The 25,825-nt window shown below is 38.1% G+C and overlaps 3 protein-coding genes and 2 pseudogenes across 5 annotated transcripts; 3 read left to right on the top strand and 2 right to left on the bottom strand.

The window, feature by feature from the left end:
• The first annotated feature begins 657 nt into the window (after positions 1-657).
• LOC103319685 (uncharacterized protein At2g34160-like) lies at positions 658-2,685 on the top strand (annotated as a pseudogene). The gene is made up of 5 exons (XR_016123867.1): positions 658-894; positions 1,156-1,204; positions 1,471-1,533; positions 1,630-1,694; positions 2,354-2,685. The product of XR_016123867.1 is annotated as an uncharacterized protein At2g34160-like (transcript).
• Positions 2,686-4,691: 2,006 nt separating this feature from the next.
• On the bottom strand, positions 4,692-7,900 carry SHS1 (Mitochondrial substrate carrier family protein). The gene is made up of 3 exons (XM_008221258.2): positions 6,798-7,900; positions 5,482-5,643; positions 4,692-5,400 (listed from the first exon to the last, which is right to left on the bottom strand). Exons 1-3 carry the CDS (start codon positions 7,332-7,334, stop codon positions 4,930-4,932), a joined length of 1,170 nt encoding a protein of 389 aa, XP_008219480.1. The 5' UTR covers positions 7,335-7,900; the 3' UTR covers positions 4,692-4,929.
• Positions 7,901-14,234: 6,334 nt separating this feature from the next.
• Positions 14,235-15,326, top strand: LOC103319688 (EG45-like domain containing protein). Its single transcript, XM_008221259.2, has 3 exons — positions 14,235-14,420; positions 14,664-14,946; positions 15,056-15,326. Exons 1-3 carry the CDS (start codon positions 14,315-14,317, stop codon positions 15,060-15,062), a joined length of 396 nt encoding a protein of 131 aa, XP_008219481.1. The 5' UTR covers positions 14,235-14,314; the 3' UTR covers positions 15,063-15,326.
• A 2,494-nt stretch (positions 15,327-17,820) lies between these two features.
• On the bottom strand, positions 17,821-22,677 carry LOC103319689 (AFG1-like ATPase family protein). The gene is made up of 14 exons (XM_008221260.2): positions 22,484-22,677; positions 22,271-22,407; positions 22,030-22,172; positions 21,797-21,942; positions 21,630-21,709; positions 21,215-21,472; positions 20,742-20,852; positions 20,302-20,430; positions 19,844-19,965; positions 19,697-19,766; positions 19,491-19,583; positions 19,014-19,141; positions 18,425-18,566; positions 17,821-18,148 (listed from the first exon to the last, which is right to left on the bottom strand). The coding sequence occupies exons 1-14, from the start codon at positions 22,611-22,613 to the stop codon at positions 18,014-18,016; spliced, it is 1,824 nt and encodes a 607-aa protein (XP_008219482.2). The 5' UTR covers positions 22,614-22,677; the 3' UTR covers positions 17,821-18,013.
• A 79-nt stretch (positions 22,678-22,756) lies between these two features.
• Positions 22,757-25,064, top strand: LOC103319864 (pentatricopeptide repeat-containing protein At4g21065 pseudogene; annotated as a pseudogene). Its single transcript, XR_016123799.1, has one exon. The product of XR_016123799.1 is annotated as a pentatricopeptide repeat-containing protein At4g21065 pseudogene (transcript).
• The last annotated feature ends 761 nt before the right edge of the window (positions 25,065-25,825 follow it).

Genomic DNA, 25,825 nt, shown 5'->3' with positions numbered 1-25,825 from the left:
AGAGTCCCACATCGAAACTCTAAACAAATTGCACACCTCCCAAGGCCTATAAAAGAGGACATCTATCCCAGCTTGAAGGTAATCAATCAGAACTTACGGCATATTGCCTATTGATCTGCAGTTAAAACTTACTAAACCCGTACTTACTTAAGCATCGGAGAGCCTTCGGCCGGTACCACACCGGTGCCCTAGGATTACCGTGTGTTTGCTATCTTACAGATCGCACACCCTACCGAGGACATCAGATACCGAAGAGACTTAATAACTAAGTTGCGCGGAAAAGTGCCGAACCATTTTTCTGCGTCAACAAGAGCCACTAGACTAAATGATCATTAACAACACTTATTTCAAAGAGCCTAAAACTTTAATATATATATATATATATATATATACAGTCCCCTTCTATTGAGGGATCCCTCAAATAATTTTATATATATATAAACTCTAAAACTTGCAATCTACCAATAAAGTCTAGAGCATACAGCATACAAATTGAATGGGGTAATTATGTCATTTCAACAAGATGAGTTGCACTGCAATGTATTTCTTGTCAATGAGGCAAATTCTGAAAACCAATCCCGAAACGACAGCGTATCGACCTGTAGAAGCCAGTAGACTGGAGTGTTTGATTAAAACCCTTGGAGGGGTTTTGAGCATTTATAAATTTATAAATTTCAGGTAAATTTCGGAGGGACTGAGGAGATTAGGGTTTTTCTTCTCTCTCTGCAGAGCAAAACAAGAAGAAGAAGAAAGAAGCAGAAGCAACAATGGAGGGTGTCACAGAGGGAGTGAACAACTTGCAAATCACGGACTCATCATACAACAACAAGAAGAATCGCATCCAAGTCTCAAATACCAAAAAGGCCCCTCTTCTTCTATGTCAATCTTGCCAAGGTAAACCAACCCCATTTTCTCCATCTTTATCTGTTTCGCTATTGTTTTTGGGATTTTCCTTTTGCTCCCTGTTTGATTGTTGAAAACGGTCTAGAAGACCCATTCTTGCCAAATTCCAAAGCTACAGATTGTTGTTGGTTTTCTCTTGAATGCATATGGATCTACTGAGTTTAAGATTTAAGCCAAATAGTTGTGTTATGCTTATTTGCAGATACTGTGTATGTTTTTGGTCATTCAATGGTTTGCAATTTACCTTTGCAGAGGTACATGGAGCAGAACAATGAGGTGGAGCTCTCTGCCCTTGGAATGGGTATTGTTTCGTTTATCTTACCCTCCTTTTGTTTTCGGTTCCATTAGGTGATTATTGGGTTGCAGATGCTTCGTGTCTTCTGTTTGCTTATTGTTTCTCCTGTCACAAGTGCACCCAAAAATTACAGTTTCAATGCTGTCTAGGCATTGGCTTATACATAATCCTTACGCAACTATGTCAAACCATTGATGATTTTTGGTATTATTGAAGTGAAAACTTTTCATCTTTTGTGTACTAAGGATTCACAATTTGTTTTATATCCACAGCTATTGCTACTGTTGTTACCATTGCTGAGATTCTGAAGAACAATGGATTGGCTTTCGAGAAGAGTGGGATTCTTATGCCTTTCGGACAATCTCTCTCTTCTTTTTGGTAAATGTTTCTCATATTAATTTTTAACTTGCTGTTGTATGCAACATATTCAGAGATCACGACTTCTACAATTGACATGAGGGAGGATGCAGGGGGGCGGCCAATTCAAAAGGCAAAGGTACCTTTTGAATTTTGTATTAGCCTGGCAATTTTCTGATACCTACATTGTGGTTTTGTTAACCTGATGCAGCAGAATAAGGACTACGTAATATGCAACAAAAATTAGGGGTTCTTAAACCTTATTTCTTGTTAACAGCAAACATTCCTTTAGATGTTAGCAAGGAATATAGGCACGTATAGCTAGGGTTATTTAAAAGAGAATGAGGTTCATAAAGCGCTCATTATGGAACTGAGGTGCCAAAGTTTGCTTGTTTCTGAATTTATACAATTACCAGCTCTGCATGATGGTCTTCCCATTCTTTCCGCGACATGGTATTTGAGTAAATTGGGTGCTTGTATGTTTGAGAGCTAAGATGTCAGCTCATTCATTATTGAATTGATAAGCCTTCAAAACAAAGTGTTGGCTTAGTTTTGTTGGACCGTAAAGATTTGCTCTGCTTGTCTTTTAACATGTGAAGTGCTTGTTCAATTGTTTTATAGCGTTGTTTGTGGGTTTAGTTTACGAGTTTCAGGGTTGGTTGATCAGTCTTCACTTTGATTTTCTCAGAATTCGGATGATATGATGATCTAATTGACTTTACATTGAATTACATTACTTTCATTATGTAATTTTATCTGGGAGGTTGATGATGGTATCATGTGATCTTCTTTGTTTAGATTGAAATACTGCTCGGAAAGTCTGAGAAGTTTGACGAGATAATGGCCGCTGATGCTGCTGCTGCTGCTGTTGCTGCAGAGGAAGCCCTTGAGTATGAGCAGAGTTGAAGTTTGTTGTTTCTGATATCTAGCTTGGTGCACGCACTGTTAGGTCTTCAAAAACTGGTGGATGTCTGACTTTTGTTCTTAGGTTTGCCTCTCTAGTGTTGTTTGTTTAGCTGTGATAAAATTTCTTTTTAGGATTTGTTGTAAAATACAGTCATCTCTGCTATCAAAATATTCAAATTTGTTCTCAGGTTCATTATTTTAGCTTACATGTGTAACATTGTTAAGTTGCTGCAAGATTTTGAGATGCTCTACCCATGATGTTCCGTCTGCTTGACCTCTAGAATGCATGTGAATCTGGTGTTTTGCTTGCTCCTTTCCTCTGGAGCATTGAAATTCTTTTAGGTCTCCATTTCTGTGTGAACTATTTACATTCTACTATACTGGTTGTTGGTAAGTGACCCCCAAAGTCAAGTAATTGGTTTTGATTTGTAAGAAAACGAAGAAACCAAAGTTGCACCTCACCCAGCCATAAGAACAGAGAAACTGATCCAAATGGTTCCGACTTCTTCACCATTGCGAGTGATCTTAATTTCTAATGAAACAAGTCTACTACACACAAAGCAACATAAAGACGTAGCTACTCTCAATCAAGTCATGAATTCTAAACATGGAACTAATAAAAAGAGTAGTCCGTGTTACAATTAATAAACTAAAATTAAGCTAGAAACTAGTAATTAAGTGCTAGCTAGAGAGCTCTTCAAAACAAGGTAGGCAATATTTATATAGTTGTAATTGTGACTTGAAAGTGAATTCATGTTGTGGTGATCATTGATCATCTGAGATGGCAAAGGCTGAGGCCACAACAATGCCTCATGAAGTGGAGATATCATTGATAAGTTTCTTCCTTGCAGCATGTCCACCCAGCAGCTTGAGCTTGCAGAATAAATACACTATTAATAACACCGATGTTATTGTTCTCTGGACGACAACTTTCAAACCCCATCAAATTAGCACCAATGTTGTAATGGAAGCTTTGTGGAAAAAAAACCCTAATGGAGGGTAAAAATAATAATTATCGACCCCACCAAAATTCTTCAGCTCTACTGATTCAAAGTCTCCATTATAACAAGGCTCCAAATTAACATTACCACAAATACCATTACTGTCAAATCCATAACGAAATTCGATATTATCGAAAATTATAACTATTTGGTTGTAACAATTCTGCCATGCTCTCTTCACCGTGATCTTCTTTTGCAGTACTACCGTATGGCTGAATAGTTTTTGGTTTTTTGGGTGAAGGAAGAACTAATATTATCCTCCAAAGCCCTTGAAAACTTATCCAACTTTAGTCTCTTACTCCTCAAAACCCTCATACCCCTTCTTTATTCCTTTACGCTTACCGCGTGATGACGAATTCGGTTTCTTACATTTTTTCGAACTCGGTGATACTTTCTCTGGCCTTGGCCGGGTCCTTTGGCCAGACCAACAAATTATCCTTTGGATCGTAAGAAACAATGCAAACCTGGCATTGCATAGTTTTTCAAGCTCCTCTGCTTTCCTGTTTGCGTGCCTCTTCGTGCCAGACACTGCTCTGTGATAAGACTCCTCTGCCGAGAAACTATTTTCACACCACCAGTCGCATTTGCGGACCTCCCTTTTTCTTGTCATTGAATCTGCCATTCAAAAACCAGAATAAAAAAAAACAGAGAGGTTGAAGACAAGGCACAATGACTAGTAGGAGGAGAAAGTAATTGAGAAGGAAAAGCTTGCAAAAAAAAACCATGAGGGTTCTTGGTGATATATAGGAAGCTAGAGAGCTTGGGTTTCTCTGGTGAATCTTGGAAAAAAAACCAAAAAACTGTATGGATTTTTCCAATGGCAGAGGGTAAAATACTAACTTTGGGCAAGTAAGAAAGTACCAGTGTTGCCCCTTCTTCTTGTTGCGTTAATCCTCTCTCCTATTCCAGGTAATTCATGAAAGAAAGAAAAAAAGATTTGTTATTGCTTCAAACAATCAGTACGTCCACAACTCAATTAATAACCAATTATTTCTTGGAAATGGCTTCACAATCAAGAGCTGAAGACAAGGTCTTGAGGAGTGAACACAAAACGGAAGGGGTAGAATCTATAAGAAACATTCTAATAAGCAAGCAGGAATGAATCTCCAAATCAATAAACTAAATGGTGACCTACAAGAGATTCTTGTGTACAAAGTGTATACCTTCGGAGCCACATATGACATATCAAGCCACACAATATTGAGATTGATCTCCGCTTATTCCTTCCATGACAAGAAAACTCAATGACATTTAAATTAATCCTCCATAACATAAATTCTAACCTCAAGAAAAACAAGGCTCCCTCAACTGAGTCACAAAATGAAAAGGAACAAAAAAAATTATCCAGCAATCAAAAAGAGAAAGGGCAAGTAAGCCCGTGTCAAAAGAAAAGCTATCCTGTTTCTTTCCTCTCTGCTACGACCAAAATGCAGTATAAAACTTAAATTTATTTCTCATTCGAGTCTTCTATGCTTCCTCTTTGTCCTCTACCAGTATCCTCTTGCATGCTTCATAGCACATAAAAGAAATCCCTGCTGCAGGCACCAACTTCATGCAGCTAGGCCCTAGCCCTCTGTATAAACCCTGAACCCCTTCATGTTCAAGTATGCTTGCGAGGGCGTGAAGCACATTCGTATACTGCCTTCCACCCAGGGCTCCCACCTGCATATGTTTGCGTGCCACCTCGAGTGGGAAAGTTGCAGTACTTGAAATAGCACCGGCTGCTGATCCAATTAAAAGGGTTTCAATGTTGCCAATATTCTCCTGCTTGAGAAACTTGCGATACGCTTTCCGCAATGTGTCATAAGCAAAGTAATTGGTGGCAGCATACGGAATTACTCCAATAAGACTAGGGGCAAGACCTCTGTAGAGTTCTGCAGGTCCCTCTTCTCGCACTATTTTTAAGAATGCATCAAGAAGGCCATCATAAACGCCCCTCTGCAGATTTAACAACGCTATTGTGTGATTACTACATACATACTCAAGAAAGGAACACACTACTGCTAACCCTTAAAATACCTGAATGGTTAACCGGGTCTTCAGTAACTCCAGGGGGTATGTGCAAATTGTTGAGCTTACTCCAGCACAGGCACCTGCAATTAATGAGGCAGGAATTGGAAGTTTGGGCTGCTCTCCAGGTTTCGGTGACAAGCTCTTATTAACCGTATCATAAGCAAACAGCTGCCAAAAATGTAGCGGAAGTTTAAATACCAAACCAATTAAAAGATCAGAATTGAAATCCTTACAATCTTGTATATAAAGTTCCAATTGTTTAGCTTCCCAAATTTGAATATACATAACAAGTACACACCAAATACAACAGCTATAATACACTCAATTCTTTGTTTCTGTATACTGTAGGCAAATTAATTCCTGATCACGCAAAAAACAGACCGGGGGTAATTGAAACATACTTAGGATGGTACATCATAAATAAGTCATTGTACTGCATGAAGCAAGCTTCATTTTTTCTGGAATTTGGACAGAAACTAGAAAGGCCATCTCCTCAAGCATTATATTGTCTCCTCAATGATGACAGATGATATAACTAAAGTCCTTAACAGGAAGAAAAGATTTCACATCATATATGGAAATTTGCAGCAACATTTCCTATGCTCTAACTAAGGAAGAGCACCATGAAACCAACGCAATTTCTCCAATCTACCCAAGGTTCATCCTTCATGTTCTGAGTAATGAGTAAACTTCATGAGTGATGCCACAAACTGTCCAGTTTACTGGATCGGGGGGAGTCAAGAATTTAGAATGATTTCAATTATCAAACAAAGGTGTATGATGACATGATAAAAGTTGATCAGGCATATTTTTCGTTGACTATGACACCTTAAAGTATCTCACTGATCATTTGACAATCCAACCGCAAGAGTAAATTGTCTAGAATGAAAAGCATCAGCTCACCTTAACTATGTGCAACTAAAAGTCACATCACACCACAGGAAATAATTACATACTATAACCCAATGGGGAAAACAAATTGGATCCAAAGACCATTTATGGGGCCACCTGGTATGAGCAGAGAAACAAAGGGCATGACATCAAGCAAACGTAGTTCATAGTTGCAGATAATAAACAAAAAGGGATTACTACTTTATAAATTATAAGCAATGCTAACAATCAATTACTGATGTCTAAATCAAATAAGCTTGTCACTAATACATCAATTACGCCAAAAACTAGAACAAGTCTAAGTATCAACCATACTAACATCACCAATTTGACAAACAGTGAAAATAAGGAAAATGAAACAAGTCGAAAACATGTCTAAATGCAACATAATATTCACCTAAAACAAATAGATACAAAAGAAATATTCCTACCTCTATTGCCTTGCTCGGTGCAACCCGAATAACATTGACAAGATTTCCCCTAAACAGTCCCTTCCACCCATCAGTCTTCATTATATTGTTGAACACCTCAGTAGTAGAATTCCCACTACTCCCAACCATCAAATGCGTCCTTATGGTCTCTAATGGCGCCACAGCTGTCCGTGACACCGCCCCGGCTATTGCACCACTTATCAACCTCCTCAGTGAAGGGTTTGCAATCTTAACTTTCAATTTAAGACCACCTTTCTTCTTCTTCACCTCTCCCTTCTCTTCCTGAACCCCAAAATTCTTAATGCCCTCTACATACTTCATGTACAGGTCGGCATATGGAAGCTTCACGTCGCCATTCCCGCGTGGATTCGGAGGGTCTGCTGAGACACCAAATCCCATTCCCACTTGGCTAACGCTAGCAAATAAGCCTCCAGGATGATAAGCCCCCTCTTGGGGGCTCCATTGAAATCCCAAATTGCAAACAGAGAAAAACCCATCACTCTTATCATCGAAAAGTTGAATTTGCTTCCTACCCATTGATCAGAACCTAATGTATACGCTTTCTTCTAGGGTTTAGTGGACAGCCAAGTCCATTCTTTTCACGTTTTCAAACGGATTCACAGTGCTTGAGAGGCAAAGGTTCGATTTTGGGCAAATGGTCCTTCAAAGAATCCATTTTTAATAGATGGGTATGGGGAAGGAACAAAGAGCGGAGACCATAAAAAATTATTTATTAAAAATCGAAAAAATTGGGTGGCTACCAAATTTGGGTTTTGTTCTGATTAGAAAAGGAGGCGATGAAAACGAAAGAGAAAGGGCTGCGAGAAAGGAAATGAAAATCTGAAAATCCCAAAAGGGAAAACCTAACAAGAGAGAGAGGAGAGGTAGGTGAATCTCTCTCTCTGTTTTCTCGCACACACACTCAGCCGCTCTCTCTCTCTCTCTCTCTCTCTCTCGCTGCGTAAGTTTAAATAGGCATTGCTTAGTTTGGCGTTGGTTTGGTGTCCCTTGAGGTGGGTGAAGGGAAGGGAAGGGAATAGAGTTAGGTTTTGAGTCCAGGATAGTAACGCAAGTATAAAGCCACTGTGCCAATGAACCCACCCTGCCTTTCTAAGCAAAGGTGGCGTTTTGGTCGCTCGAGGATTTGACTCTTTATTTTGTTCTTTTTTGCTTTTTTTTAATAAATGAAATCTAGCGAAACAAACATTAAAAAAAAAAAGGTATAATACAGAAAAGGTTACAAATCTAAACCTAACCTTTTTTTTTCATTCTTTAATATCTACTTTTACTTTTCACTCTACCATGGTCCATTCACAATATATAAATATTTTGGAAGATATGATAAAATTGTAAAAAGAAGAGAAATTAAAATTTTATCATTATGAAATAGCGAATTTCATTATAAATAATTAACGGGGTCTAGTCAAGTGAAAAAAAGACTTTGTGTTTGTGCTTAATAAATCACGGTCATGAACTAATTGAAGGGACTTCCCTTCGACCCTGGCTCTTATCGTTTCGTCAAGCATTTCGCCTTCCTAAAAACAAAAGAAGAGCTGCAAAGGCAGAATCCTCTCGACCTCGCGACCACGATTGAAGGCCGAGGCCGAAGGCCGTAAAAGACACGGCTTAAAAAGGCTGTGGTTGAATCACCACGTGACCTCAGGGCCCCACGCTTCATTTAATGAAGTAATGCCTCTGACTTCGCAGCAAACCCACTAGTCACAAGAAGCATTAAATGCACAAGGGAAGTGACTAAAGTCAGGATTTGGTGATGGAAATCAGGGTGATTAGACGCAGACATTCTCACAAGTAATCTTACGACTTAGGGTTGGATCACCAACCACCAGATCAAAGCATTAAATGCGTTCCCACGGCCAAGGGGGCAGAACCCACAATCAGGGCGTGGCCGAGATTCACCGAGATTTATGGGGGTCACACCACCATACTTCTCAACCCCAAACCGCCATGCGTCACGATCCCAAATGCCGATTTGACTACCCACTTGCCCTGGTCAGACTCCACCGCGCAGGTCTTGTCAGCCTCGAATGTCCCTCCAGAACTCCTATAAATACTAAGCTCAGGACTACATTCAAAGGGTTCAAACACCAAACCAAAAGCCTCATACGGAACAAATTATATTTTCCTGTAATGCACTTTCAATATATTTATTTGTTGTCTTAGGAGTAGTGGTAGATTGTAAGGAAAATCCATTCATCAATATATCATACGACCCTTAATTTTCAAGGCGCAGGAGCACCATCCCTGTTATCGCCTCACTCACTCATATATCATACGACCGTCGCTCTCGAGCGACGCGCCAAGCACCGCCTAAAACCCGCCACCAACACCACCACTAAACAGCCTTGTAGCTCGGCCGTGAACCGACGGCCGAGATCGTTCCTCTCTCGGCCACAATCGTTTGATTAGGAGTCGAACGTAAAACAGGCGCAACATTTAAACCATCTTTTATCCAAACCTCATCATCATCTCGACGCATGGTAGACAGTGTTGGCACACCCGCGTACAACCGCACCGCATCCAAAAGAAGGACGTCACGTGTTGATGCACATCCCCTCGGCCCGGAGCACCAAGCCGTGAGATTCGCGACAGACAAACACTTTGATTTGTATACTAATTATCTCAAGTTTGAACATCTATAGCACCGTAGTGATGTTTGTGTGACAAACCTCATCCTCATGCAGTTTAAACTATCACTTGAACTAAAAAAAAATTAGTAATTTAGGTTTTAGCCCAAAAAAAAATTTCACTTTTCGAAAAAACCAAAACTTTTTAAAAAAAGACATAAAAACCTCTCAACCTTCAAATCAAAGACATGCAAATGTAAAGGATTCCTTAGGAAATCCAAAAATAAATAAGGGTAATTTTGTCTATTTTTGCTTATTTTACAAAATTTCTCTCTCCTTTGTATTTTTCTAAAGTCTCCCAAAAAATTTATAGCCAATGTGGTATAGCTCAGTTGGTTGAGTTCTTCCACCTCCACTCATATGGGCAAAGGTTTTGAAACCCTAGACACCCAATAAATATTTGTATAAACCCTCCTCCCTCAATCGCTTGGACTTTTTTTTTTTTTTTTTTGGTATAACTAAAGCACACAAAAACCGCATGAAATACAAAGCTAAATAATAAAGTTTATTTTAAAAAGGAAAAAAGAATTTCATTTGAAATATACTCCTAATTAATATTGTAACGATCTTTAATACCAATATTAAAATTGAATTGCGTGTTAAGTCAGTTAATCCCATTTTAGTTCTAGCAAAGATTCGAAAATATCTCCTATATATTTGTTTGGCTAAATAGTAAAAAAAATAAAATAGTATCTCCTATATTTAGCTTGGCAAAATAATATTTCCTATATTTAGTTTGGGACAGATCTGATGGCTTTAAGAGCACTTCCACCAGTTAGCCCCTTGCCATGGCAGGGGAGCCCTAGGGCGGGTACTATTCATGTGAATAGTGCCTGCCCTAGGGCAAAAAAAAAAATTGTGTTTCCAACAATGCAAGGCTTGCCATGGCAAATACTATTCATTTTTTTGTTTTTTTCACAACTTTGTTTACTTAAACAATTAATTTGGATAAGATTTTCGGATAAGATTTTTGGGTTCCTATGTGTCAATACTATTCATATCGGTTAAAAGTGAAGAGTATTGGTTGGTATTTATAGAAAAAAAATTCAGTATTTTTTTCGTATTTTTTTAAATTTTTTCCTATTTTTTCTATTTTTTTTTGCCAAAAATTGCCTGCCGTTGGATTCTCGGAAAAACCAATCGGAGAGCCCAGGGAGCATCCACGTGGCATTGAGCCGTTGGGGTTCTGTTTGATTTTTTATTCGCGAAAAAATGGTCTGTTGGATAAATTTAAAAGCGGATCGGATGGCCCAAAGATGCGACACGTGTAATCATACCGCTTGGTATCAGAAGGTCAAATTTTTTAAATGGCGCGTGTATTGCACGCGCTTTAAAAAATTTAAACAAAGAATACGACGTCATCCCACCGCTGGTCGAGCTCGCCACCTCCCCTCAGCTTGCCTTTGTGGGCCCCACTGCTTGCCCCGGCAGCTTGTTGTTGCTGGAAACCTGTTTTGGGTTTGCCCCTCCCAAGCCCTTTGGTGTAAGTGCTCTAACAGAGAAATCTTCGGCTCAGCATAAGTCGTTTCATGCTTAAGGTTGTGTTTGGGTCATAAGCTAGTGGTCTCAGAAAACACACACAGCCTATTACTTCTGTTAAAATTGTAAGTGTTTACTTCATGTTGGAGCATAGGCTGAATGTTAGGTTTGTGTTACAATGGAAATCCCTTTTTTTTTTAACTTCTTATTTTTCCTTTTAAGTATTTGAAATTACTGTTGTGAGATTGGGATGCTTCAACCAATCCCTTAAGGGCATGTTTACGTATCAGTAATGGGTATGAGAGGAAAGAGAATGATTTCCATTCCTGACTTCCCCTGCGTTTACTTGCAATCAGGAATGGAAAAATAAGTGAGCCCCACCTCAAAATCTGTAATCATATTCCCTCAAAATTGGGTATCAGATCTACTAGGGGTGAGTAGTCGATATGATTTTCATTCCTGTTTTCTCTTATTAACTTCCAAAAATACCCTTACCACTTTACTATAATTCCAAAACAACTCAAACCCTAAAAAAAATAAAAATACACGCCAGAAGGAGTTTAAACAACTCAAACCCTTAACGTTGCAGGCACAGCCTCCCAAGCAGCAGAAACTATGTAAGTCACTCCATCTGTCTACCTTTTTCTTCTTCTTCTTCTATCTTCTGTCTTCACCTTACTTCACTTGTGCAAATCATGTTTACACCGTCTTACTAAGAATTATATATGTGATGTGGTGAAAATGTGTAGGATATTTTAGTAATCAAATTAATTTGGATTCTGATTCATGAAAATTAGTAAACAATAATAATGGGAATCAATCCCATTCCTTTACTAATTTCGTATGTTTAGTAAACAGCTTAATGAGAATGATTCTTCCCATACCGATTCAGTAGTTCCCTGATTCCTAAATTATCTGATTCTTTACTTTTTCCATTACTGATACGTAAACATGTCTAAAAGTAGTATTACTATTCTAAAAATTGCTAATTTCTATTTGATGCCAAATAAGCCAAATCTCATGACCATTTTGCTGAAGAATCCAAAGCTAGTGGAAACAAAGAAGGTAGGTGTTTTTTTTTTTGCCCCAAAAAGCTAGTGACAATGAAGCTTGGATTATATTTTCATTTGGTGGTATTTCCTCTACCGGTTGTCAAGATGATGTTGATGTTGTATTTATGTAACAAAACACATGTTAGTCGCATAATCAATCGCTATACAACGGGTCTCTCACATCTAGCAGTACTGGTAACATGATCAATCATTGTGAGATTACTATTGTATACAACATTGGAATTTTGAGGGAAGACTTTCTCCTACTTCATTTGTCTTTTGACATTATTGACTCTTGCATATAGTTTTAGCTGCATTGAGTTTTTAAGCTTGAAATAAATAAATAAAAACCCTAACTCTCCCTATAAGGATCCATCTAGAGTTCCTTTCCTTTTTTATTGCTGGATACAGTTAGAGATGTGATTGGTTCTGGAAACCTTTTAAAAGTTTGTATAATGTAGCTGGCCTGTCGCAACAACTACTACAACTTGTCAAATGGTAGCATAAGATTTATACTCCAGATTTATCACAAGGCACCAAATTGTCCACTTTGTTTCACCAATACTTTAAAGTTCAAACATGTCGTTTTGTGTTCCCTTGTCTTGTGAACTGAGAGTTAAAATTAATTTTTATGTGAATAAACTGTTTGATGAAAATATAGATGGCGGCATGCCAACTGGTCAAAGGGAATGCAAGCAGCAGAAAATTTATCATTTGATCCAAAACTTGACAGGGCTGAGTAGCTCACAGGCTAACTTGACGGGCTTGGTCTTCTCTAAGCCATTCTTACTGGGTTACTCTTTACAATTGGATCATGTTCTGGTCCAGATACAGTGCTTAGCCAACCCAAGGCCCAAACGTTTCCTTTGGATTGGACTCTTCTATGTTTAGGTTAAACCCAAAACAATCTCAATTGACTCGTATGTTACTGCTTCTGTAAGAACTTCTACTCATAAACGCATGTTGAATTTTGGGACATTTTAGAAAAAGCAAAAGGAGAGAGAAAAATTTTAAAAGAAGCAAAAATGGACAAAAATGCCCTTATTTATTTTTAGATTTCCTAAGGAATCCAATACATTTGCATGTCTTTGATTTGAAAGTTGAGCGGTTTTTTTGTCTTTTTTGAAAAAACTTTGGCTTTTTCCAAAAGTGAAATTTTTTTTATGTCTAAAACCTAAAAAACCTTTGAATTTTTAAGTTTTTACAAGAATATACTTATTTAAAAAATACTTTTATGACCCAGAAACGTAGAAACACTTTTGATTGAGCTTGGCCGTGTGTAAATTCCAACTCAATGCAACAAAGCACCATTTTAAAATTAAATTACGCACTCTTCGTTTCTTCGGGACATCCAATAAAATTAGAACGATATAGAGAGAGTGGAAAAGTAAGACCCCATTATTGATCGATAACAAGCCAAAGCCACATCATGTTTAGGAATCTAATAAGAACCACCCCAACTTCTAGCCTTTGCAGATATAGCAAGACTTTCAAGTTTCATGGCTCATTCCACTGGAACTAGTTGAAGTTGGCTACAATTTTTTAAGATTAACCAAAACCAAACGTCCTGTTTTCAAAAGATTTAGACTTATCTCTCCAATTTGCGTTTACACACAGGACTAATAATACTGAGTGGTATATTTCAGATTAACACATTCCACCAATTAAGCAAAGCCTCATGGCATAATTGATTGGTTAATTACATACTACCAGCTTTGCTTTATCCAGCTCTAGCCTTTTTGCTTCCCCTCATCCTTTTTCTTTTTGTCAACTTTTTTTATAGGTAGAACATGATAAAATCCAGCTTAAAACCCCACAGTTCATGTGAACAACTGACCCTCAATAATACTTGGTAGCAGATCATCTGGAGGCAAACTTTAACACAATTGGTTGGCAATTTGATACAATACAAGAACATTTAAATTTCTGAAGTGCTTCTTACACGTTTGTTCGAAAAGTTGCATTCTCATTACTTTATGTGTATTAAAAAAAAAACTTTTTGAGTGATGAGACTTCCACTTCTTATAATTCCTAAGATATCCCCCTTATCTTGCAAGAACCCCATGACAATTTTAAAGGCTCATCTAGAAGGAACTCGACTGTTTGACTTGAATTTCCAATCAGCACCACATGATTCTTATTCTTTTAGAACATAATTCAAAAAGTAGTTATGGAGGCCAAAAAAGAATCTTGAGAGAGAGAGAGAGAGGGAGAGAGAGAGGAGCCTCAGTGCTACTATATATATAGCCATGCCCCCATTGCTCCAAAACAAATGCGTACACATATATAGAGCTTCTTACAATAAGCACAAACTTAGATTGTGCTTTCACTTGCTGTGATCATGAGGCTCCTAGTCTTGTCCATAGTGTTAAGCTTATTGTGCAGAGAAGCAAAGCTAGTTTTGGGTGATATCGGCACGGCAACTTCTTACCGTCCTCCTTATATACGTGAGTACATAAAATAAGTTCCATAACTCGAGAAACATAAGTTTTTTTTTTCCTTCCAATACGTATGTAAACAAGACTACAATCTCTTACCAAATATCTGAAATGTTATGCTGACCGTCTGTGATACATTTAAATAACATTTTGATTCCCTAAGATTCACAGTTTGACAACATATACTAATGTGTCAGCCTTTTGTGTTCTCTTCTTTGTGCCATATACATGATGAATGTAATTTTTGTGCAGCTACAGGGTGCTTCGGAAACCAGCAAGACCAGTTCCCTCCAGGGAACCTGTTTGTGGCGGTGAGTGAAGGGTTATGGGACAATGGTGCTGCCTGTGGAAGGCGGTATAGACTGAGATGCCTGAGTGGCCATAAAAAGCCTTGCAAAGGTGGTGCTACTGTGGACGTGAAGGTGGTGGATCTTTGCCGAAGATCACCTTGCCCTTCTACCATAGCCATGTCAACTGATGCTTTCGCAGCCATCTCACGTTCTCCTTCAACAAAAATCAATGTTGAATATATCCAGTACTTATCTATATCTCTCTCTTACTTTTTTATAAGTCTTCTATAAATAATCTGTTTTATGTCAATAATAATAATAATAATAATAATAATTTGTTGATGTTTCCTGCAGGATATGACATTAGGCATTAGCTGAACCAAATATGATGATGTACTGCTAGATGAAGAGTATTAATTATCAAGGGGTCTATGGTTGTTTGTTTTTGTAGTTCAGATTGAACTGAGCTAAACTGAAGTTTAGAAGGATATATAGAAATTAATATTGTAACCTTCGAAGTGAATTGATGCTATCTTCCTCTGTACGTTAATTTTCAACGATTAAGTTATGTTTGTAATAATAAGCAGTCTTCAATAAAATGATAAAGCAGAGTTTTTCATGGATACATCCCACATGCTTGCCCTCATTCTTCATGGCATCCAGAGTTTTCGATCACGTCTACGAATAATATTGTTGATCGCATCTCTAGTAAACAAAACATAACACGCTTTTGCATTACATTTAGTCAGAAAATGTAGTATATATAGCATTGATCCCTTACACCAGGATTTTGGTTGAGTAATGAGTTTTTCTATTTAAACACGTACTTTTATTTGTTCACCCAAATACTTAAATCATTAAGCTCTTAAGTTTTATTATTGTATAAAATGACAAAAAAAAGTCATCTAACCTAATATTTAACCCTATTATGTTTTAGAAAAACACAAATCTCTATGTACCCTATTGCCAGATTACTCATATTTCAATCCAAAAAACTTACTACACTCTCATCTTCTCTTCACAAAGCCCCAAATTGGGATTGTGGACGTAATATAAGTAGATAGGGAGTGGATATTACGCATTCCCCTGGCTTTGAGTTCCTTCCTCACCTCTCTTTCTCCTCTCTTTCTTTTATTAACAGATTTCTTCCACGCCCATCGCCCAACACTTCTGCTTCTTGTTTTTATTTATCTCCTAAATTGACATAATGCCCTCAATAATATAAACGTAGTGTTTACTGCATCCATGTACAACATATATATAATAAGAAAATATACATCAAAATACCATGTGCTAGATTCGTTTTCCAGAGCAGAACAAAATTCTTGATGAAGAACAACTACACTTATAAAATATTTATCACACTATGTTACGTTGAAAAATTATAGAACATGTTCTACAAAAAAATTAAATATTCAGGCGCAAAAGAATAATGATGCAGTAATATTCAGGTGTGGATTTTGGGTAGTGAGGTTGATGAGTTTTTTTTTTCTTTTTTATTTAGGGATAGTTTGGGAATATAGCTAAGTTTTCTTAAAAATTGTGAAAATTTGAATTAGTAGTTGGGATAAACCTATAATATAGAGTGAACAAAGAGAAGTACGGAGTTTAAATAGAAAAACTCTTAGTAATTTGAGACATTCTTATGCTAGGAGTTCAAGATTATTTTCGAAGTGCAAAATAAAGATTCCTATCTCTGTTTTGTTAGGATTAATTTCTGGTCAGACTACTTTTTGGTCTGTTCAAATCAGTAGTTTGTGATTGTAACCTATAAAATATCTCAATAAGTACCTACACAACCCATACAAAAATGCAATTGCAATTCCCAATCTGACTTGCCCATTATGCTCACTTGGCATGCAGTTCCCACTTTGACCTGTGAGTGGGATGTATCCCTTTTAGCCACATGACATTCTCCAAAATGGATCCTCCACTGAGTCAAAGTCTAAATGACAAAACAAGGGTCTTGAACAAAACAGTATGTGCTTAGTTATATCCATTGTGAACTAACATTTTTTCAATCATATTCAATATAGAGTACATGAAAATACTAGATTTTATTTGGTGATTATAACTCATCAAGTGGTATATTCAATGATCATAACTCATCGAGTGATACATTCAGTGATCATAACTCATCAAGTGGTACATTTAATTCACTGAATGGTGTTACATTTGATTATATTTCTATGTTTTCGTACCAAATAAGACTTCAACAACTGTATCATAAGTGATGAGTGGGATGATGTGGATCTACATGTCCACTATAGCAACTCTGAAATAATCTGAATGCTTAAATCAACTTCTGGTATATGCCCACTAATCAACTTTCTGATGGATGGCCTTTTTTTGTCATGCTTGAGCTACTGCATAATAATAGGTAACCCCACAAGATCCCAAGCATGCCTAGCAAGCCGAAGTGATTAAAGGCTTAAATTAATCAGTTCATCACAGAATATCGCCAAATAAAAGTTAGTGGCATAGTTGTTATCTCTCATAAGAATCATTTGTAAGCCCTAGTCATTTACTTTGATATTTTAATTTTTGTTTACAGAAGGTCAAAGATGATATCGGTTATCAATCTGCATCAATGATTTCCACGTGCGAATTTGGAAGGGCCATTTAGAAACTCATCTCTTTTAGCAGTCAGCAGCCTTAAGACTTCAAGCTCCATTTTGCCTATTGACATCACCACCAACCAACTGAACTGATGAGGATCAAGCCAAAAAAATTATTTATTTATTAATCAATTTTATGTAGAGTCGGTGTAAATAATGTACTGTTGAGAATCACCTTGACTTGCATGTCAGTGGTCTCAAGTTTGAATCTCCATGGCACCTTGATAGTGCGTGTGGGGGAAACTCCCCTCTCCTTATAGTTTAGACTATTGCTTGTATTCAAAAAATGTGCAGTTGAGAAGTGTCCAAGAACCCAAAAAGCAACTAAGTTCCTCAGGTGGAATTATACCTCATTCCTAATGCAAGCAAAATCAGGTCACTTTTATCAAATTTGAAAACCAACACCACCCCACATTCAGAAGGGTCAACTATAGAGTTTAGGCTTTGAGCAAGTCAAACAACTACAAATATGTCATCGTACTAGAAATTGCAGATAAGAAATAAAGAATAAGAACCAATTTTTTATTGAAATAATCTTACAACAGTTGTATTCAATGTCATGTAATGGAAAATTCAGGCTTGTTATAATTTTCTTTTATGGGGGCTTGGCTTCTTATAGCCACAAGGAGATACAAAAGAATGAAAAATCATAAATGTATAGGAAGGAGTAATGTTGTTATAATAATTCTGCTGCTTAGAATGACAACTGAGGCTGTATGTTTCCTGCAGAAATATTTTCGAATTCTCGGCGTTGTCTCTGGAAATAAGGATGAAGGCTATGGACCCCCTCCAAATATACAGGTGTCTGCATTTCAATCAAGCGTGATACCTACACAGAAAGCTCATCCATTCAACATACAGGAAAAGAATATCATTCATCATTAATATGTTTGACCAAACTATCTGGTCAGATATCACTAGGGAAGAGAGTTTATGCATTTGAAGTCTTCAGTAACCAAAAGAAAACAGATAAAAAGAAAGATCCGAAGTCTCTTTTCTGAAATCATATAGCTATTGCACCACCTTAACTGAAACTTTTTGTACAAAGTGCCAAATGAGAGAGCAATCAGAAACAAATGTCCTAAAGAAACAGAGCACCACTTACTGCTCGGCGGAAAGCAAACATCTCTTCTTGACCAGATAACATGGATACTATGCCGGTTGGGGCACCTCCTGAGCTCACACTCCCTTCTGCTAAAACATCGCGTCGAAGCTTTGAACCCTCTGTCTCTGTTTCAAACTGAAAACTGAAAGCAAACATGACACATGCTCTTAATGTCGCATGTTTAGACCATGACAATACTAAGAGAATCCTATAGTCAGTCATTGCTAGCTCTGCTCAGCAAATACATCTCCTTAAGCCCTTGGCTGTGCAATTGTTACAAGACTATCTGAGGCAATTATATTTCCTACATGTTGTGCTCTAAACACTGAGCTAATAGCTTGATGACTGTCTCCCAACCACTGCTAAATTTGCACAAATGCAATAAAAAATTATTGTGGAAGCAGCACAAAGTAAATTATGCATGCATCTATCTGAGGGTATGCAATATATGGAAGGAATGCAAGTCAGAAACAAAGCAATCAGCTGCATGTCCTGACCTAGAATGATGAATCTCAAAGCATCGAGATATGGCTGACTAAAAGCCTTTTCTTAATAATAGTAGTTATTTTGAAAATAAATTAACACTCACCTCTCCAAATCAAAAAGTGCACCCTCTTCATTTCCTTGAAATAATTCGTCAATAGAAGAAGCTGCAGAACAAAATAGACGGCAATGATGATTGTATAGTTCATCAACGAGGGTAATAAATCGGCGTGCCTGAAAAGTTGGAAAAAAAACTTCGTTTAAATGAGTGCATATAAGGGATACAATAGATACATAATTTACCGTGACATATAGTTTTTATACATGCATATATTAGCACGTATATATGTGCATGTCAATCCAGTTATCTTTCATCAGCTTGGGACATGATGACTACTTAACTGTGGCATCAGTGATTATTATCTCTCTTTCTCTCTCCCCACCCGCCCCTCCCCTTCTCTCTCTTCTTTTTTCCCCCTTAACGTGTCTTTAGCTTATTCTTTTGAAAATGGAAGTATCAAATTTGCAATAACCTGGGCAAAGGGGAGCAAATGTTTAAAGTGGTGAAAAATTGCAGTAGTACCTTATCACGGATACGCATACTCATCATTGGGATGCCAGATATAAAGACAGTATGATAGTTCTCTGCTACTGCAATGTAATCGGCTGCGCCTACCTAAAGTCAATGAACAAAAGCAGAAAGAAAAATTGAAGCAATCATCAGACATAAGAATGGAGGAAAAAATATAACACAAAAATCACAAACACAGAAAAAGGCGAGTGTAATACCGGCCGACCACATAGATACTCAAATGTGAACCGTGCCACTCCATTAGAGCTTTCTGGAACCTCCAGCATTCTGATTTAAGAACCAAGTATCTTTTAAACTATATAATGGAATATGATCCAAAGGTAATATTCAAATTTTAAAAGTACCTTCCAAACATCACTCGAATAGTACTCGAGGTGATTTGCCCTCCTACTTGGTTTGTGACTTCATGCCACTTCTTCTCAAATTTCTCCAGAGCAATGCTGTCTGAAGGCCAGAAGTAGTGAACCTGTATGTTTAAGATGGTAAAGTTTAAACCGCCAGAGTTTTTTACAAAGAAACTTGTAACTACCAGATAGAAACAAATACTCCAAATCGCAATGTTTTTTAAAACTAACTTCTTAAATATAAAGTAAAATACAGCATTGTGAATATAGTGATGGACCACTATAGCATATCCATCAAGTATATGAAGAACCAGTAAAGAATGACTGAAAAACAGCCACGACATACTGCATTCATATATGAAGCTGTTGTTGAGGCACTCGTGCAAGGAATTAGAAGTAATACTTCGCATGTATTTGCAAATAGAGGAAAGAATTAAGTGAAAATGCTTCATGCTTACCTGGCCCATAGATCTTTGACTTTGAGCTATAACACGACGATAATCAATCTCACTTCCAATCAGAACATTCTCACAGTGCTCACCCATTTTGTTAACAAACTTTTGGAAGATCTCCCGTTGCATACCATCCTGCATGAGGTATTTTGTTTCAAAAAGAAAAAGTGAAGTTAGGGCAATGCAGTTTGCTATAAACTCCAGAAACTCTTCCAGGAAAAAAGAAAAGAAAAGGGAAGATGAAATGTTCTATCAGCATAACAATCAATCAAGTCACCAAATAAAGTGTTAATAAGGTATTGAGCTTAGGTCAGCTTCATCAAGAAGTTACATAAATAGCTGAAACTGATGAACTAGATGTGTTGCAAAATGCCAATATGTGTTTGAGAAATAAGGTGGCAGGGAATACTGAGGGTTTTTCTCAGATTTGAAACACACATGTATACCTGATTTAGGTCCTTGGGTGCTCGATTACTCGTGGCTACAAGAACAGTTCCATTGCTTAACAATCTGCTAACAATTCCAGATAAGGCCACAATAGCAAATACATCAACAGTCTGTAACAGAAGGAAAGAAATTCCAAGTCACAAAATGAGCAACAAAGTATCTGAGCTGGTCCTCCCTTCCCTCAGTGTACTGTAGGAAAAAAAAAAGGTGCAATTCTGAATAAATGATTACTCCCAGTAAAAAATTATGGTCTCTTCCCTTTACCATTTATAAGTTATGGAATAGGAGCTTATTGCCATGCTGGATGTCAGACACCAAATACTAGGTCTGTTTAATTGCTAATAGGTGAATAAGTTACAAGGAAGATTATACATGTGTCCTTGATAAAGTGACAGTATTTTCACGTTATACTCATGATGATGCTAGACTCATAGTATCAAAAGAAAACTCTTTTAGCACACATTAACCTAACCTGTATCTCGTCAAAACAAAGAATGCTACCACCCTTTTGATCCGCCTGCCAGTCTATGATGAACTTGTCTGCTACAGCTGGAAGGATGTTTTTCATCTGAACCTCTTGTTTATATCTCTCTTCTGCAGCCACCCACTCCTTTACCCTTGAATCAAAGGGAAGATTCATTACCCAATTCGAAAGGCTTGAATGCAAAGACTTTTCCTCCACTTGATTTTTCCAAATCTGATGCATTTGTTCATTAATCTTTAACATAGCCTGCAAATAAATATATTTCAGTATAACTAACATTATCAATGATCAACTTGGAGAGAGAAGTCAATCCATGTCTTTCAAGGATTGACAAAAACTTGTCTACATGAGAATGATCTGTAACTGTTATCCAAAACTTGTCAAATCACAATCAAAAGCTCACCTCATGGAAGTGATATCTTTTTCGATGCTTAACAATTCCTTCGGTGGCACTATAAAACATGTCCATAAGCATTGTCTTTCCTGAATAGAAGTACCAAATTTCGATTCAGGATGGCACACATTTGCTTTGCTTACAGATAAAACACATACACGAATGCAGCAACATACCGCTTCCAACATTGCCATAAATATACAATCCCTTAGGAGCTGGAGGAGCAGTTGGACGGCGACCAACTACTGAATCTAACTTCCTCTCTCGATTAAGATACGAAACCCATTTCCCAACTCCAGGTTCTACATTCTCCGGTTTTTTCCTGAACCAAACAGAATCTTAACATTGATACACAGGGAAAAAAAAGGAACAGGAAATCTTTAAGCATTTTCTATAAGCATTTTCTTACCGGGAAAGCAATCTTTGAACAAACTTATTGCGTTGGTTGGTGACTGATTTCCATACATCATCTTTCTGCTGACTCTCAGCTTCCTCCATTAAAAGCTTGCGTCGCTCGTTTTCTCTCTCCGTCGACCATTTCGCAAGTCTTTCCTGCAAAATGGGAAGAAAAAACTCCAGATTTTCAGACAAATTCTCAAAGTTCCAACTTTGAATGCGGTGTAGGAGCTGAAAATCAAGGATATATTCACATGATATTCCGCCATTTCTTTCTCATACTGCTCCAATCTCCCAAGCAACTTCTCCAATTGAAAAGCAACCGCTTCTTGGTTTGGATCATGCTGTAGTTTCCCTTGCTCGACGAGGCTCTTGTACTGCGTTAGTGGCCCTGAAGCACAAATCTTGTATCATAAATTCATAATCCAAATCGAATTTCTAGAGAGAGAGAGAGAAAGAGAGAGGACCTGGAACTTTAATCGAGGAAGGCGACGTTCGATCACAGTAAGAACGAAGCGCATTGAAGCGGAGCTTGGAACTTGGGCTTCGAACAAACCCTAGAAACAAAAGCGCTGAGATTGACGACGCTTTTCTCATTCTTCTACAAAGCAAATCAAATTTTGAAGTGACGGTATTGTTTTTTTTGTTACAATTCTGAAGTGACGTTATTGATTTCTCTGTCAACTGTAAAACGTACCAGAAAGTTGGGAGGTAGACGGAGAGGTGACGTGGCCAGAAATTCGACCAGCCACGTGGAAAAGCGGAAAGTGCTCGACGTGGGCGAACGGCGACGATTTCATTGTCGTTTTTCTTCAACAACCTTTTTGTTATATGCGTTTGATTTGCCGTTAACCGTTGGCGCTTTGAAATGCAATACCACGCCATCAAAAGAAGCAAGCTCATCGTCCCTGCACTCAAAACCACCGCCATCGCCGCCAACAAAAGAGAAGCAGAGCAGAGCTCCTTAGCTCTCCTGCAAGCCTGTGACGCCGTTCCAAAGCTTGCCCAACTCCACGGCCACGTTTTGAAATTGGGTCTTCGAAACAACCCACTGGTCCTCACCAAGTTCACCTCCACGGCCTCCGACCTCAAGGCCATTGACTATGCCTCTTCCTTTTTATTTGCACCAGACGCCGATACCCATCTCTACGATTCGTTTCTTTTCAATACCATCATCAGAGCTTATGCACAAACTAGTCATGGAAAGCATAAAGCTTTGTGCTTTTACAATGTTATGCTTGAAGGTGCTGTTTTGCCTAATAAATTCACGTACCCTTTTGTCCTCAAGGCCTGTGCCGGCCTTGGGGACTTGAATTTGGGCACGTCGGTTCATGGGTCGGTGGTGAAATTCGGGTTTGACGATGATGTTCATGTCTGTAACACTATGGTTCATATGTATTGTTGTTGTAGTGGAGGGATTGAAAGTGCTCGGAAGGTGTTTGATGAAATGCCCAAGCTGGACTCTGTTTCGTGGAGCGCAATGATTGGAGGGTATGTGCGTGTGGGGTGGTCCACAGATGCGGTTGACTTGTTTAGGGAAATGCAGATGGTGGGAGTTAGGCCGGATGAGATTACTATGGTCTCGGTTCTGTCTGCGTGTACGGATTCAGGTGCACTTGAGCTTGGGAAGTGGGTTGAGTCTTACATTGACAAAGAAGGGATTCAGAAAACTGTGGAGCTTTCTAATGCACTCATTGACATGTTTTCCAAATGCGGGGATGTGGAGAAAGCTTTGAAATTGTTCAGAAACATGAATGGCAGAACAATTGTTTCATGGACTTCTGTGATTGATGGTCTGGCAATGCATGGCCGGGGAATGGAGGCCATGTCTTTGTTTGAGGAAATGATTGGAACCGGAGTAGCACCTGATGATGTTGCTTTCATAGGATTGTTTTCTGCGTGCAGTCATTCCGGGTTGGTTGAAAAGGGTAAGAGCTACTTCAGTTCAATGGTAGAAAAATTTCACATTGTACCTAAGATAGAACACTATGGATGCATGGTGGATATGTTATGCAGGGCCGGGCTTGTCAAGGAGGCATTGGAGTTCATTCAAAAAATGCCGATTGAGCCAAACCCGATAGTTTTGCGAACCCTAATCAGTGCTTGCCGTGCCCATGGCGAACTCAAGCTTGGAGAGAGCATCACCAAAGAGTTAATCAGGAATGAACCTATGCAAGAGTCAAACTATGTTCTACTTTCCAACATATATGCAAAAATGACACATTGGGAGAAGAAAGCCAAGATTAGAGAGGTGATGGACAAGAGAGGGATGAAGAAGATCCCCGGGAGCACTATGATCGAGCTAGATCACGAAATTTACGAATTCGTGGCTGGAGATAAATCTCATAAGCAGTACAAACAGATTTACGAGATGGTGGATGAGATGGGGAGGGAGATGAAGAGTGCTGGATATGTTCCCACTACATCAGAGATTTTGCTAGATATTGATGAAGAAGATAAAGAAGATGCTTTGAATAGGCACAGTGAAAAGTTGGCCATTGCATTTGCCCTCCTTAATACGCCGCCGGGAACTCCTATTCGGATAGTGAAGAATTTGCGAGTTTGCGATGATTGCCACTCTGCTACAAAGTTCATCTCTAAGATTTATAATCGAGAAATAGTTGTGAGGGATCGAAACAGGTTTCACCATTTCAAGGATGGTATGTGTTCATGTAGAGATTTCTGGTGACGAACCAAATAAAATTCGATGAGTACCAATTCATTTGATTGGACCACAATTTTCTGGTCACTATAATTTTTTATCATGACCAATTCAACTTCGTGAAAAGAAGGTAGCAATTTGGGACATTTTTTGTGACGAATCGGCCTGACGCTCGTGCAATGCAACGGTTAAATCAAGATTCGCAAGTGTTGTCTGTACAAAGGTTATGATAATGGGCTTATGGCCAAGGTGGGCCCGTTGGACTACAAAAGGCACAGACGACAAACTATACAAAGGCTGGGATCCACAAGGCCCAATTATTACTTTATACCAAAATTGTGTTCAATTTGCCACCAAACCGAGTTGAATGTAGGGTTCTTTTTGGTATTTTCTTTTGTCAATGTTTGGAGGAAAACACGGAGGTGTCATTGGAATTCAACTTTGAGACCACTGATCTATAGACAAATGCTCTTACTACTGAACTACTAACCGTTGGTATATAGGGTTTTATTTTTAACTTACAACGAATTTGTAATAATTGGTGGATGATCCCTTATTTGATGCCAAGTGAGAATAACCATCTGATCCTACAATTCCTAACAAGAAATTCTTGTTGTATATAGTTCAAATAACAAGCCAAATTAAGCCGGCATCCAAAATTTAAATATTGCCCGAGATGGGACACCTTATCCCAATTGCATTGTTTTTGTGGTATCAAGTCAATTTGTCAACAAATAACGCACTTCTGGAGTCTCTTTCATCATCCTAAAAATCCCATCCAATGTTAATTTTTTGTTTTAAAGAAAGAATAATTAACATTGAGCTCTCCACTAAATCTACTCTAGTGCAGAAAATCCTTTTCAACCTGAAACAACCAATCTTCACTCACATTAGAATTTTAAGATGGAAGAAAAAAAATTACACCAATCCAATTAGAGCCAATGAAGGGAAGGGAAAATGAGCCTGCTCTCTATGCCACTACAACTAAATTTTTTATATTTTTTATCAATGGAGTGTTAGTTGGATTGGCTTAGGTCTTTGGTGTGCTCTCAAGTGGTCATGAGTTCAAATCCTTCAGAGTACCCGTGTGTGTGAATTTCCCCTCCCCTTCTTTATTATTATTATTTTTTTAAATCTTGTTTCTCAC

The sequence above is a fragment of the Prunus mume genome, linkage group LG2, assembly GCF_029339155.1.
Source record: "Prunus mume cultivar Tortuosa linkage group LG2, ASM2933915v1, whole genome shotgun sequence".
Lineage (NCBI taxonomy): Eukaryota > Viridiplantae > Streptophyta > Magnoliopsida > Rosales > Rosaceae > Prunus > Prunus mume.
This window is presented reverse-complemented; position numbering and strand designations above follow the sequence as displayed.